Here is a 16,348-nt window from a genome sequence, read left to right as displayed (position 1 = left end):
GAATGGGTTAAATTAGTTTAAAAGTAACTTCTATCATCTCTGTGACTTTGGACAAGTCACTTTAATGTCTTAGTTTTTTCCTTTGTAAAATAAGGGCATCGAACTCAATGACTTCCGGTATTCCTTTGAACTCTAGATCATGATCTTTGACCTCTTAACTCATATCTGGAGTGGAGGATTGAAATGGTATCATTTGCAGCCAGCGTGCCATTTTGGTCACACCTCAGAGGGAGTGACATTTATCCAGGAACTTGCCTCCTCTGGGTGCATAAATGAGGGGAAATGCAGACCTTAGACACGCCCCAAGTGTTCCCCAGAAAACTGTCCCCCAGAATACTTTGGAGCACTTGGTCCTAATTTTGCAGGGCAGGCCCTCTTCCCCTAACATGCCACCTTCCTCTCTTGCTCCTTCTCCAGAAGGATCCACAGACTCTCAGTGCCACCAAACACCTTTTAGCTTTATGAGGATAGCAGAGGAAGAGATGACCCTCCTCTGAGGGGATCACTACAGCCTTTTGTTCCAATCTCTTCCCCAGTCCCTCGTGTCTTTGATAAGCTCTTTAGTCTACCTGGCTTAAAGAAAACCACTGTCTGGCAGAGGGAAAGAGAGTGGGGTTGGGGAGTTTGGCCCCACCATTAGGTGGGGAGGAATGGCCCCTTTGCAGCCCAGCTGCATTCTCTCAAATGTTGAGGACCCCATGGTTGTATGAGACCCTGAGCGTGGAATGTAGAGGAAATACAGCCTGTATTAAGGAAGTTCTACTCCTCCATGCTCACAGGTCCTTGCCCCTCACATCAGTGCAAATAGAGGCATAGCAGGGAGGGCACACCACGCAGTCTCTGGGTTGATGAATGGAAGGAGGACAGTGTCATGAGAATAACCCATAAAAATAGCCTGCCCTTCAGGTCCCTTTTTTCCCTCGAGCAAATTTACCTTCCTAATCACATTAGACTTTTGTTGATACCAAAATAAATTTATGTTACCTTAGTGCCCTCAAAATGCTGGGTGTGGTGTCAGAGGACCTGGATTCAAATCCCAGTTCTGCTTCTTAACTGCTCAGTTGGCCTTAGTCGAGGTCCTGAGTATCTTGAGTGAGTCAGGCATCTTGTATTTTTCAGTGCCTACCGTATGTCAGGTCCATGCCCAGCACTGGCCATGTCTGGCTCCCAGTTCCCTTCAGTGTCTATAATGACACTTAATCTAGACATGATTCTGTGGTCTTTCTGTGGCTCAGTGGTGTGTTGACGGGCAGAACAAAGCAAGGGCTCTGCTATGGAATCATAGAAACTCCAAAGAACTACATTGAATTTTTGCTGTTGTCAAAACATTGGCGCCCCAACTAGCATGGAGACTGTGGCCTTGACCTTGACCTTTAGGAAATAGGGAGGGGTGTCTGGGGGACGGAGGGGGAGGTCACCTGTGACTGCATATGAGAGATTTACCCAGAGTTTTGTTTGTCTTTAGGAGATGATGACGAGGATGCTCCTATGATAACGGGATTTTCAGATGACGTCCCCATGGTGATAGCCTAAAGAGTGTTCCTCACTGTAAACCAAATGGTGTAAATATTTTATTTGATAAAGATAGTTGATGGTTTATTTTAAAAAATGCACTTTGAGTTGCAATATGTTATTTTTATATGGGCCAAAAAAGGGCAAAAACAAAAAAAGAGAAAGAAATGAATGAATAAACTTTGTAGTAATCAACTGTGAACAACAAGAAACCAGGTTGATTTTAGTCATCAAATTGCTTTGATTTGACATTAATTTAGTCTTACAGGGCTGTGCTTGCTGGGCATGCTTTTAAGTCTGTGAGATAATTTTTGGTTGAATAAATTGGCTACTCCGTTTTATTTTTCTAAGACAACAAGAAATGTATTTAATAAAAACTCCAGGAGAACTACAATGGGAAAAATCCCTTTCTCCTTGAAGAAATGACCGAATTTTAAATATTCTTTGGATTTTGTTTATATGCAAGTTTGGGGTGTCTAGGGGTGGGGAGGGTGCTTTTATTTTGTTCTGTTAATTTATTGGGGCCTCTCTTGGGGGCCAGGTTTTTGTGGTTATGTGACATTGCACGTATTACTGAGCCCCTCCTCTCTCACAGGGCCCAGGAGTGGGGCACAAGCATTGGTTTTGCCATTCCTGAAGAAACCCATTTTAATCTAACGTGTGTTTAAACATTACTGTATTTGATTGGAGAGACACTTGAAACCAACACGCAGTTTCAGCTAGACAGAGCTGCAGCTTGTTCAACCTTGCCAACCATAAGCTTCCTCTTGCTTATATTAAGCGATGGACTTTTACTCTATTTGCCTGTGTACGAGACATGACTTTTGAAGCTGAAATGGTGGCATAAGAGAATACTGCTCTATAACACATTGCTGTAGTCATTATTTCAGGGGCAGTGGGAAGCTCCTCCCATTGTGAGAGAGAGTTAGCTCCCAGCTCAATGCAGTGATATGTGACCAATCAATACCCTGGCAAATAGAGTACCTTATTTTCCATTTATGCACCTTCAGTTTTAAGTTTTGTATTTAAGATAATAGTGTGGCCAATATTTCTTCTTAAAAATACTTGGTAAATTTAGCTGTTTTGGATTGGTCAGTACCTCCCTCTATCCCTCTCCTTCTTTCCCTCTCTCCTCCCTCCTACCTCTCTCTTTTTTTCTTTCTTTTCCTCTCTTCCCCCCTCTATTTCTCTCTCCCTTTCTTTCCCCTCCTTTCTTTCCTCTCTTCCTTCTGTCTCCTCTTTCCTGTCCTTCCTCCTTCTCTCCCTTCCTCCCCCCCTTCTTTTCTTCCTTTCTTTCTCAAAAGAGAAAGTGCTACAATTCTCACAACGATAGCTGGACAGTCCAAAAATTTGAGCCACTGAATTAGAATTAACAATAGAAGAAAAAATGGAGTTTGTTCATTCTCAAAAAAATAACTTGTGATTGTTCTTCTGCCTTTATAAAGTCACCTGTGTGTCAAAAACAAACAACACTGGCCATTTAATATAGAATGCACTGCGGCCTGTCACGCTTCTCCTTATCAGTTAGAGATGTCTGCACCTTTGCCTGACATTGTTGTGGTTGTACTGTGTGGTTTGTCACTGTGAAACTTCCTCCTAGGTTAGGAACAATGACCTGTGGGGAGAATCCAAAGTTCTGTCTCTTAATACATGTTTCTGATATGCAAAGCTTTGTGAAGCCTCATCAGCACTGCTAGATGCAGTGTGCCTATGTCTTCTCTCAAGTATCTGATTTATTTTAACCAAAAGTATCTTGTTTTGTGTAACAAAATGTACTTACAGTCTTCCTAAGGATTGTGTTGGGGGGAAAAAAAGAGCCAATGGTATTTTTTAAACTGTTGACTTTAATTTCAGATAAGGAGAATTTGAAACAATGAAAGTTTTACTCTCAGCATGGCTACTTCTCTCATTTTTAATGTGTGGTGGTGATGGTGAAGTGAGCCTTCTCCCAGGCCATTGTTTCTTTTTGAAAGACAGGAGTTTTATTGGTTTTCTTCGTTCTTGGCTGGGATTTTATTATTGATTATCCCTTTCACCTCCCCTTTTAATTATTCTTTTAAGTAGCTGAAAGATTAAAAATCAGGGGGCGGAGGAGAGAGAGAATTAATTAAATTTAAATAGATTAATTGCTTTAAATTAATTAAACTAGGAAATATGGTTCTTTTCTTCCCTTCCCACTAATCTTTTGTGTCGTCTGTTAAAACCATAGCTCTGAGACATTGTTTTCATTGATTCTGTAAGCAATTTTGTGTTCAAATCAGGTCCCCATCAGCAATGTTTAGGTATTTTTGAGTGTTCCTAGTGCCTCCCAATGCTGTGTGCACAGTACTGAATATGCCCGCCACCACCTCTCCCCTTAGAATAATAATGCCCTTTGTGCTGTTAGATAGAGCAGCCTTTTAGGGCTAGTGTATTTTATATAACAGAAGAGCTCAGCTCCAGAAAACTGAGATAGATAGAGATAGATGCAGCGATGTGTAAATTGTATATTTTTATGGAGTTTTGAAGCACATCAGCTTTCTTCATGTAGTTTTATGGGGTCGGGATGTATATATGAAGTCAAAAGGGATCCAGTGTGGTTGAAGTGGCACTGGGAAATATAAAGAAATTTCTGAGAGCCTTTTCAAGTGACTGGATCTTTTTCCTCACTGTGACACAACCAATGTCAGTGGGTGTTTTCAGCAAAGGGGGTCTTGTGCCTTGGTAAAGATGCTGTCCATAGGGTCTGTCATGTTTGAGGGGGTGGAGGAAGTTTTCATTTTTCTCCCAAAAGCCAATAAATAGGGTGACCAATTATCATGCTCATTTGAACCGAGTCCCCTAAATGGATCACTGAAATTGAGCAAGGGGTACAAATTGGGGTGAGGAATAACAGCAAAAAATTCCAACTGAAAGCTAACTGCCTATGTGGTTTGTGCAGTAAAACCCTTTGAAATTAATGTGACTTGGGTGTCTCTTGAATTATTTATTAAGAGACACATATCATTGGAGAGTTAAGAGTCCTGTGGAGGATTCCATGAAGTGACCATGTTGATATAGTCCAACTTTCCAGGTTCTTAAAAAAAAAAAACTGGCAACGTGGTAGCTGTCTAAAAAGACTATAAAAACTCTTATAAATGCCAGCCACTGGGAGGAGCTTTTGCCTCTTGGAAAAAGGAGTTTAAGGGAATTAGTTCTATCCTTTATGATGTCCCCAGGATCACAGCCACTGAGGACAAAGGTAGAGCTCAGCTATCTCTTGCTTTCTTCCTCCACTAATGCGTAACCCATACTGTATATTCCTAAATGTCCATTTAGTAAGTTAGCCTGATTCTGCCTAATAGGTCACTTCAACTGAATGGAGATGAGGCAGTGGCAAGTTTAGGGGATTTGAGAAGGGAAACATCTTTCCTCCAACACACAGACTCTCTCTCTCTGTCGCTCTCACTCTCACTCTCTCTCTCTCTCTCTCTCACTCTCTGTCTCCCTCACTCTCTGTCGCTCTCACTCTCACTCTCTCTCTCTCTCACTCTCTGTCTCTCTCTCTGTCTCTCTCTCAGTCTCTCTCACACACTCTCTCTCTCACTCTCTCACACTCTCTCACTCTCTCTCTCACTCTCTCACTCTCTCTCTCACTCTCACTCTCTCACTCTCTCTCACTCTCTCACACTCTCTGTCTCTGTCTCTCTCTCTCTCTCTCTCTCTCTCTCTCTCTCTCTCTCTCTCTCTCACACACACACACACACACACACTCACAGAGTTTTATTCAGTCATTCTTTCAGTTGATGTAAAGATTAGTTATTGCATATTTTGAAAGTATGTCCCCAAATTTTCCTTCTGGGGGAAGCTCCATCCCAGCAGTTTGATTCCTTCTTCACCAAGGTTGCTGCTACTGCTGGAGAACCCCTCCACCCAAGACTGTCTACTGATTACAGGTCCTCCAGTCTATTTCATTGTCACTGCAAAGAAAGTATCTAGGAAAATAAACTGAATGGTACCTTGTTTTTGATTAAATTTCCAGGCAGGTATATTTGAAACAGATTATATTAGTACTCGACCTTAAAAGTCCTGCCCATCTCATTGGTCTTAACTTGAATATTTGTTCCCTTTCAAGAGACATTTAATGTAATAAAAACCAGTACACTTGAGTTTATACAGGTTCTTCTCTATGCAAGCCCAAGTGATGGAATGAGATAACAGTGGCATCATGCTGATGAGAAGTATGTTTTCAAAAAGGTATCACCACTTACTAGGAAAATAGGTTGAAGGAGGATTCGTTGCATACATGTTTCTGCCCATTCATTTAGAGCAGCCATATGACAAATTTCAAGAGCCAAGTAATCCAGGAATGGTATTAGTCTCATGTATAGTATCGTGGAGAGATAAAAGAGCAAAAGGTGAAATAGAACAACATTACTCTCCTGTTTGCCATAGTTTCTCAGTTGAAAGATTCTGTTAGGAATCATTAAAATCATAAGCAAATTCACAAACATTTGCAGAAAAATAAATAAATCCTGCTCTTATTTAAGCAAAACTCTTTGTTCCTCTCCAAAGTAACATTAGATGTTTATAATTTAAATTGCCTTGATAAGTTTCTTAAGTCACTGATTTCTGCTAAAGATTTTACTATATTGTCGCACAATTTTAAAGGATTTTTGTCTTTGTCAACTTTTTTCACTGAATAAAAAATTAATTGGGTCAAGAAAACATCTACTTTAAAAAAATCCATTCTACATATGTGTCTTGAGTTATTCCTCTGAGTGCAATAAAGATGGCTAATGCAGTCTCTAAACACCATTTGATGTGTCTGGTTTAAAAGGATATTTGTTTCATAGACAAGAGAACATTGAGATCTGGGATAATTTTGTTATTAACACAATCACTCGGAATGGGGATCCTTGAAGAACACGATGTCTTTATGTTATCAGAGAAGGGGAACAGGAGAGCTGGATATGTTTGGACTGACTGGCTTGAAAGAAACAGAAGGCATCATACACAGGGTAGTAACTTCAGACTTTTCCTTGGAATTGTATCTGTACTAGCAAATATAAGGCCTCAAAATGATATTGTTCTTCACTTCCGTGACTTAGACATCAGCTCCAAATGTCACAAAAACAAAACTAGATTTTTCAAATATTAGGGGGGAATTCAGGTAGGTGTAGATGGCTCATTAAACCTTTCAAGAAGTCTTCATAGTCTTGCGAGAGCAGTAAAGGGAAGAGGAGAAAAGAATTAATGAGTCCTTACCTCAAAACAAAGGAAAGCTGCTTTGAAAAAAGATGTAGAAAAATAAAAAAACTAATAAATGAGTACAAAATAGGGGGCAGAAAATTTTAACTCAGTAGTCTGAGTTAGAATATCTCAATTCAAATCTTGGCTTTGGAATTTAACAACCAAGTGATAGAGGTAGGGACTGGACCTATGATTCCACTGGGAGAGAAAACTCCCAGATCAGGAGAAGCCCAATACCTTTTCTGCAGGTTAGTCTTTGAGAGGTTTAAGTGCCTTGCTCAGGTGGGTCACACTTGAATCCAAATCTTTTTGACTATGGAGCCAGCTCTCTAACCACTACACCCTGCACAAATCATGTAACCTCTTGTGGGGTTCAGTCTCCTCAGATATAAAAAATGGGGACAACAGTCTGTACTGTCTAACTCATTGGGTCCATTACAAGCAAAGCAGTTTGTAAACCTCACAACACTTTTAAGTGTGAACAATTGGCATTAATAATAAACTCATATTTGGAATCAACATTCAGCATCTTTAGCTATTTAGAATGCCACCCATTACCCAGAAGGAAGCAAAAAGGCCTCTAAGCCATGTAGATATCCAAGTTGAGTAATTTAAAATTTATTCACAGGGAGAACCCTTATACACTCCCCCAAAGCCTGTCTATGATCGTCTCAGACTCCCTTCTCAAGGAGCTGGATTTAATTTCTACCAAAGAGTCGCAATGACACCCCTTAGTGAGGTTGGGGGTGGGAGTGACCCAGGAGGTATTCTTTGGGATACAACAGTACAACCTCTCACCCTTCCGGTGGACATGAAAATTTCTAGCATTCAAGCACCATGCTATGGACCCAAAGGGAAAAGGACATATCACTTGCCTATGTGAAAAACACACTCAGGAGCCCAGGAGTCCCTCTCTCCTGGACATATTGGCCAACCTAGCTGGCTCCTCCTTTGCTCAGAATATAGAATGCAATAGTTGGAAAAGTCCTCACAGGCCACCAAATCCAAACTGAACCCCAACAGGAATTCCCCCAAAGCGACCAGTGGCTTTTACTAAAGACCCCAAACGAATACTGTTCTTCATTTCCCCACGTTGGACATCAGCTCCAAACATACAAGAAACTGAACTGTGGATTTTTCAGAGGTTAGAGGGAAAGCAGGTAGGTGTAGACATCAGTGAACATCCTCACACCCCACCTCTGCAATCTAGGAAAAAACACTCTTGGAGGTCAATGCATTGATGCTCACACCAGCTTGTTTTGTCTGTTTTGTTTTATAAGTATGGTGCAAAGAGCATTGGAGTTGGAGTGCCGGTGCCTGGAAGCCTTGGGTGTGATGCCCCGAAACTAGCTGTGTTACTAGCAGTGCCTTCCTGTTCCCACCAGTCTGTGATCTTGGAGCCTCAGTAACCTCTGGGCAATCCCCTGCCTCGGCACACCTCACGCACATTCCCTTCTGCCTCTGCTCACCACCCTTCAGGCACTCGCCCATGAACAGTGCCTGCAATGGAGGAGTAGGTGGTTAATGAATGCGTGTTGATTGATTGGAGAGGGAGGCAGGGTACCAAAGCCAGGCACGCTAATAGCGGCAAGTAATAAGTCTAGTAATGAAGAAGGAACAAAAACCACAAGAATGCAGAAGACAACAGCCTGGGGGGGATTTAGAGCATTACTCTCCAGCACCATGCAATAATTAATGCTCGAAATGGTGCCATGGAGTCATCATCAGGAAAAGGCAAATTAGATGATGTTCCCAGAATGTAACCGTTGTAAAGTTCCTCACAGGTCCTCTTTATCTGAATAGGAATGCTTTCCCTGGCGCACCCAGGAAGTGCCTGGAAGATGTCCACTGAAGGAGAATTTGCTACATCCTAGTGAAGTCCATTCCATCCTTGAATAGTCCTTTAAAAAAAAAAACCCTTACCTTCCATCTTAGAATCATCTTAGAATACTGTGTATTGGTTCCAAGGCAGAAGAGTGGAAAGGACTAGGCAAAGGGGGTTGAGTGACTTGTCCAGGGTCACACAGCTAGGAAATGTCTGAGGTCAGACTTGAACCCAGGGCCTCCTGGGTCTCAATCCACTGAGCCACCCAACTGCCCCCTCCTCAAATAGTTCTAATTGGGCACAAAGCTATTCTCACATGAAGCTAAAATTTGCCTCTATGCAGCCTGTATACTTTGTGCTTAATGCATAGACTCTTTGATTCAGAACCACAAGGGGCTTAAGAAGCCAAAGAAAAGTTGATTTTTCTTGATTAGATGGCACACTGGACTTAGAGAGTCAGGAAGTCTTGAGCGTAAATGTGACCTCAGATGCTTGCTTTATGACCCTGGGCAAGTCATTTAACTTCTGTTTGCCTCAGTCTCCTCAATTGTAAAATGGTCACAATAATAGTGTAGTGCCTGGTATACACTAGTACCTGGTACACTTAATAATTACTTGTTTCTTAATTTCTTCTCTTTTCCACATTATAGTCCTTCAAATATTTGAAATTCTTTCTTTATGCTAACCATGCTCACTCTCTCCTACTAAGCCAGAAAAGTATCAAACTCTAGGGCCACGATGGGCCCCAAATGGATTAAAATGTAACTGAGAGGGGGCAGCTGGGTAGCTTGGTGGATTGAGATCCAGACCTAGAGATAGCATATCCTGGGTTCAAACATGACCTCAGATACTTCCTAGCTATGTGACTCTGGGCAAGTCACTTGACCCCCATTGCCTAGCCCTTACCACTCTTCTGCCTTGAAACCAGTATATAGTATTGATTCTAAGAAGGTACGGGTAAAAAATGTAATTGAGAAATGTTTAACAAAACAAATAAAAATGCAATAAAACCTAATGTTAATTTGAAGTTTTCTAAGTCTATGCAGCCCATAAGGATCCACTTTTATTTGAATTTTGACACCATGGTTATATGCCCTTATTTTGAGTTCCCTCGACATCCCGGTCATCCTTCTCTGGCTGTGCTCCAGTTTGTTCATTCCTCTCCTTGTTCCCTTTCCCCACCCCCCAAAAGGCAATGGCAGCCAGAACTAAATACAATACTCCGAATATGCTCTGGGTTGGAATATGGCAGAACTACAGTCTTCCAATGGATTAGCTTCCTAAGAGCATCCTCCTTTCTGAGACTTTGTCACACAATTAGGCTATATGGAGTTGTCAACTACAACCCTCATTTCCCCCCACACTTACTGCTCTGTAGCCTCGGCTCCCTTATCTTGACCAGTTTGCACTCATCATTCCCAATGTGGGACTTTACATTTGTCCCTGTCCTATTCTTTTTAGTAGATTTAACCCCCCGGCCAATCGAGCTCTGTCCTTCGGTGTAGTAGCTACTTCTCCAGACCTGACATCGTCCGCAAATTTGATCAACATGCTATGGGCGCTTGTATCCCAGTAACTGAAACATCAGTCAATAAATGTTTAAGCATCTACTAAAAGTCAGGCACTGCGCCAAGCACTGGGCATACAAAAAGGGACAAAAGAGCTCCTGCCCTCCAGGAGCTTACAGTCTGCCACAGGCGAACAAATAGATACAAAGCACGGATCTGCAGGATAAATAGGAAACAACAGAAGGGAGGCGCTAGCGCCTCGAGAGGTTTGGAGAAGGCTTCTTGTAGAAGAGTGGGTTTTAGCTGGGTTTAGGAAGCCAGGCTAGTCAGTAGTCAGAATAGAGGAGGGAGAGTGTCTCGGGTATGGGGGACAGCCTGAGCCAATGCCCAGAGCCAAGAGATTACGTACCTTCTTCTTTGGACAATGTGGTGGGATCAGTAAGGTGTAAGAAGACTGGAAAGGTAGGGTGGGTCCAGGGTATGAAAGGCTTTAAATGCCAAAGACAGCACCTGATATTTGTTCTTGGAAGCCACAGGGAACCCCTGGAGTTCCTGAGTCAGGGGAGGTGATACGATCAGTCTTGGGCTTTAAGAAGGTCATTTTCATTCATGTGGAATAAAGAAATGACTTAGAGTGGGGAGAGCTTGGAGGCAGGCAGACCCACCAGCAAGAGAGTTGAGTCGTGCAGGTGTGAGGAGATAAGGACCTACACCAAAGTGGTGGCAGTGTCAGGAGAGAAGGGATGCTACAAAAGTGAGAGCAGCAGGTCTTGCAAGAGCTTGGATATGAGAGGTGCAAGCCTGAAGGTCTGGGTGGCTAGTGTTGCCCTCCACAGTAATAGGGAAGGGAAGGAGGTGGGAAGGATTTTGAGGGGGAGAAGATAAATTAGCTGTTTTGGACCTACTATGTTCATGATGTCAACTGGACATCGTAAGTTCAAGATGTCTGAAAGCATTTGGAGATGCGAGATTGGAAGTCAGCAGAGATCAGGGCAGGAAAAGTAGACTTGAGAATCATCAGCATAGACATGGTCATTCATATTGAAAACATAACCGATTTCGGATTTCTAGAACATTTCAGAGGCCTCCCACAAACTTAACATCTACACATCAAAGACAATTCTTTAGATCCAGTCATTCACTATGTTTCAAGTCTACTTTACTAATATCAACAAACCTATAGCATCTCTTATTTTGCCCACAAGAAAGTGAAAAATGAAAGACTTTATCAAACACTTAGCTAAAATAAAGGTGTTCCACATCTATGGCATTTACCTAATCTAGTAACACATTAGAAAGGGATCTGAAATGACCTATTCTTCTTTTTTAAACCTTTTCCTTCCATCTTAGAATCAATACCGAATTTCAGTTCCAAGGCAGAAGAACAGTAAGGGTTAGGCAACTAGGGTTAAGTGACTTGCCCTGAGTCACACAGCTAGGAAGTATCTGAGGTCTGATTTGAACTCAGGACCTCCCATCTCTAGGCCTGATTCTCAGTCCACTGAATCACCTGACTGCTGCTGACTTGTTCTTGAAGCCATAATAGTTTTTAGTGAATATTGTTTGTTTCTAAAATCTCCCAAACCATCCTTTTAAATAATTTCTTCTAAAATGTTGCCAGGAATCAATTAAATTCACAGACCTAACCCTCTTCCCTTTTGTGAATATTGGTACAATGCAACGTACTATGACGCCTCTTGAATGAGTGAGTGAAAAATGTTTATTAATCACTTACTAGGTACCAAGTTCTGCCCTTAATGCCCAAAACTGAAGAATTAAGGAAATGCCTGTTCACAAGGAGCTTCCATTCCAGATGAGCAAGTCACCTATCAGCAGATGCCATTTCATTCAGTGTTCTGGGATGTGATTTGTCTGGGCCCGGTGACTTGAACTCATTGATGATGGGCAGGAGTTATCTTTTCCTCATTTATCTTGGGTTTTAACTCTTTATCAACCACTCTTCCCCTTTCTTTTCCTACCCCAAAACATTCTCCTGGTTAAATAAAAGAGATGTAAATAAAAGTTGAGTAGTCCCTTCTTTTTTTGTCATTTGTTATCATCCCATACACCCCTTACTCTAATCTTATCCCTTCTTTGATCCTCAGCTCTTTTTATTATCCCTTGCCTTTAAAGCCAGTCCAAGTTCAGAGTTGTTATTAGTTTTAGTTCTCCTGGAACTATTTGGATAGCCTCAGTACTCATTCTGTTCTTAGTTGGAAGCACTGGCTTCCAATTTTTGTAATGTACTTTGGCTGATGAGTTCCTTTTGTGTCCTCATTAGTTTCTTTAGGTTAGGTCCCTACTTTAGTCATTATCAGAATCATTTATACTTGTATCTTCCAAATTTCATTCTTTTTTTAATTTTTAAAATATTTTTCCATGTTTGCATATTTCATTTTCTTTTCCTCCCTTCCCAATTAGTACATCCACTGGATTATACAAATGTTATCACTTATACCAATTTCCATTTTATTCATTTTTGCAATAAAAAACAATATTTTAAAACCAAAACCCCCAATCATAGATCCGTATAAACAAATAAGTCTTTTGTTTTTCTTCTGTGTTTCTACTCCCACAGTTCTTTCTCTCGATGTGGATAGCATTCTTTCTTATTAGTCCCTTGGGATTGTCTTGTAGTAGCAAAGTCCATTACATTGGATAGTTCCACCATGTTTCACTTTCATTTTACAATATTCTCTTGGTTCTGCTCATTTCCCTCTACATCAGTTCCTGGAGGTTCTTCCATTTCATGTAGAATTCCTCTAGTTCATCATTCCTTTCAGCACTATAATATTCCATCACCATCATATACCACACCAAATTTCATTCTTGAAAGCTTTCCATGACCACTTGAACTGACTTCCCTGTAGAATTTTAGGTGGTGAGTCCTACCTATCCTTGCTCCCTGACATATATTCTTGTATAATCTAAGTTGCACCCAGGTCAGAGAATGCCCAACTTCCCTTCTCTATTATAAATTCTGTCATGTATTGGTTTCTCCCTCCCAAAATTTTCAGCATTTCTTCTTTGGCAGCTGGTTCCCTTTTATTGGTCATAACTGGACCTGGCACTGCAGTTTTTATTATGGCCTTCCCTTTTTGAAATACAAAATTAACTTTAAGTCAAGTCAAGAATTTGTTAGCTCTTCTGTTCTTGGCAGATAGAGACACACAGAGAGGCAACCTTAACCTCTGAATAGATGAAATCCTCCATAAATTGTGCAACTATTTGACCAAGTGGAAAAAACACTGGATCAGGAGGTAGAAAGTCCTGAGTTTAAATTTGGCTTCAGAAACTTATTAGTGATGCACCCAGTGGCAAGTGACTCTTTTGTCTGCCTCAGTTTCCTCACCTGTAAAATAAGGATAATTATAGCACTTGCCTTTCAAGGTTGTAGTGATGATCAAATAACATGTTTGTAAAGCACTTAGCGCAATGCCTAGGACATAGTAGATGCTTAATAAATGCTTATTCTCTTCTCCCCTGACCCCCATCTTCTGTGCCAGATTTGTGATCACTGGGAGTCATAGAGCATCACTGAGAGCATTCATCTGCATGTTAGCAGAAAAAGAGACAAGTTAGCCACGTACCCAGAGTAAGGGAAAATGGACAGCTCAAGCGCTGGCCTGGCTCAATAGGTCGATCTTTTATGGAGGATTAACGGAAAGACATAGGCAAGAATCGCACTATCAGAGGCCTGGAGCAATTGTGATCTGCTCCAATGGAGGGAACTCCTAGACTCTGGAGATCACAGAGGCATCGAAGCATCCTGGGTTTAAGAAGGCAGGCTATAACGAATATTAAAATGAGCCCAATAAAAAATAGCAAAAGATAAAAATTTGGTACTAAAAAGGAGAAGCTTCAGTGATCTGGAACACCCAATCATGTGAAACCCCTCATTCTCTTCAGTCAGATAAATGGGCTTTGCTGGATTTGGGGACCCCATTGATATGCAGAGAATGTGATGGAAAGGATGTCAGTGTGGAGAATTTCTTTCACTTTGGAGAATTTCAGAGTGTAGAGGTGGCGGGTGGAATGGAAAGAGCACAGAACATGGAATTTGGACTCTCCTGATTTTTAGTCACAACTCTGACCTGGGGAAAGCACTTTAACCTCTCTCAGACTGCTTCCACATCTGTAAAATGGGGATAATAATGTTTTCCAAGCTATCTCACAGATCCTAAAGTAAGTGATTTGCAAAGCGTAAAGCTCTATGCAACTGTCGATCATTGTTTACTAGACTCTGTATTCTATGAAAGAAGGGAGGGAATTTTTATTTAAATTTTGTATCAGAAAAATAACTTCTTGGGAGTAGCTGTCATTTCAATTTTGTCCAAGTATCCCCAGCCCTTAGATTATTGACTAGAATATATTAAAGATTTACTAATTGCTTGACTGATTAATTGACAGTACTCTGTAAACAATAACCACTGGATAAATGCTTATGGAATTTGAACTGAATATACCTGGCTTAGCTTTTTGAAAGAATCCTTTGCATTTTAGGAAAGGAGTTGAAAGGCACACCTTATTGTCTTTTATTTGCTTATCGTTCAATTGTTTCAGTCTTATTTGATTCTTTGTGACCCAATTTGGTGTTTTCTTGGCAGACATACTGGAATGGTTTGCCATTTCCTTCTCCTGCTCATTTTACAGAAGAGGAAACTGAGTCACACAGGGTTAAGTGACTTGCCCAGGGTCACAACGCTACTAAGAATCCAAGGGCAGATTTGAACTCAGGAAGATGAGTCTTTATGATTGCAGGCCTGGCAAGTTTTTATTTACCTGCTAAGTAAGGAGACTTTCCTCTTTTTCCACAAGGATTGTTTCCAATGAAGCAAATAATCACAATGGCACTGGGCTCTCAGGAACCAGTGCCACTCCTTGGCATCTGACTTTGACTGGGTCTATTGCCAGTGCCCCATTAATTTAAAAAAAAAAAGAAAAAAGAAGACAGAAAAGATTATGTGTAGGGTAATTTGAGTCTGCTACAATTTACAGTAGAACAATGGTGTTATGCTTTTAAAAATGCAAATGATATAATTGTCATGTCATAACCCTATTAATTCAAAAATTATAAATTGCAGTGTTTGGAAATATTTGTGTAAAAGCAAAGGCATTTTGTGCTCAAAATAGTGAGCAGTCAGCTCTGGGGGAAAAAAAAAAAGCTCGAGTTGAAGTGTCACATTCTTTGATGAGAGTTTGGCCTCAACTTATGTCCCTGCCCGCAAGGTCTTCTAAGGCAATGGGATGTGCTGGGAATATATCCCTGGCCTCAAGTTAGACAGCCTGAGATTTAGCCTTCCTCATGCCACTTGTTCAGCGTATGACCCTGGGCAAAGACTATTTTCCTTTCTGAGCCTCAGTTGCTTCATCTAGATGAGGATGATAATACCTGCCCTGTACATGGATTTATTCATGTCCAATTTTGGGGTTTCGGTCATGTCCAACTCTTTATGACCTCATTTGGGGCTTTCTTGGCAAAGATACCGCAGTGGCTTGCCATTCCTTCTCCGGTCATTTCAACTCAACGATTATTAAATATCAGAGGTTTACAGTGCTGTGTACTAAGCACCAGAGATACCAAAATGATGAAATGATGCCTTGCCTGCCTTCCGGGGACTTAAAATCTAATAGGAGGAGTAAGACAAGTCTATAAGCAACTTTAATACAAATTAGATTATGATCAGTTTATAGAGGCTGGAGAGATTTGAGGAGAGAGATTACTTCTATTTGGAGGAAAGCAAAGAAAGCTTCATGGAAGAGATGATTCCCGAACTGAGATCTGGCTGGGATTTGGTACTCTACTGGGATTATTGTTGTTGTTGTTCCACTTGAATGAAAAGATACTAATATTTAAGTCATTTTTTCAGAGCCCTCCCCAGTAGATCTGTTGGCTATCTAGATTTCGATCTAGCTTTTGACATCCATGAACGGAACCGTCATGAATGCTATGCACAAATGTATATACTGTGACTGTGCAGGGGAACCATTGCTTTTTAGTTTCCATTCTCTTTTCAGCCCTGAACTGAATTTTCCTAGCTTGAGTTCCCATTGTATTTGCCACCTTTGGCTGTTAGTGACTTTCTGACTCATTTTGAAAATTAAATCTACCCTTGAGGGACCTGCATTTGTTCGTGCTCAAAACTTGCTATTATCCTTTCCTAATAATTTGCCCCCCTCTCATTCCACAATCCAATTTTCATATTCCTCCTCTTTTGCCTCTGTGATCCCCCGTATCTATCACCTCATCTACTAGCTTATTTTGCTAGCTTCCCCCTCTCGTGATAACGCC

At 41.1% G+C, this 16,348-nt stretch overlaps 1 protein-coding gene across 1 annotated transcript in view; it reads left to right on the top strand.

Annotated features, from left to right (window-relative positions):
• The window catches only part of SORL1 (sortilin related receptor 1), a 226,561-nt gene extending 220,273 nt beyond the window's left edge, over window positions 1-6,288 (top strand). Inside the window, exon 48 of the mRNA XM_001370225.4 lies at window positions 1,466-6,288. Within this exon, the coding sequence (XP_001370262.2) occupies window positions 1,466-1,533 (68 nt within the window). The 3' untranslated portion in view covers window positions 1,534-6,288. The remainder of the gene's footprint in view (window positions 1-1,465) is intronic.
• Window positions 6,289-16,348: the final 10,060 nt, after the last annotated feature.

The sequence above is a fragment of the Monodelphis domestica genome, chromosome 4, assembly GCF_027887165.1.
Source record: "Monodelphis domestica isolate mMonDom1 chromosome 4, mMonDom1.pri, whole genome shotgun sequence".
Classification (NCBI taxonomy): domain Eukaryota; kingdom Metazoa; phylum Chordata; class Mammalia; order Didelphimorphia; family Didelphidae; genus Monodelphis; species Monodelphis domestica.
The sequence above is the reverse complement of the archived record's forward strand: the minus strand, read 5'-3'. Positions and strand labels throughout refer to the sequence as shown.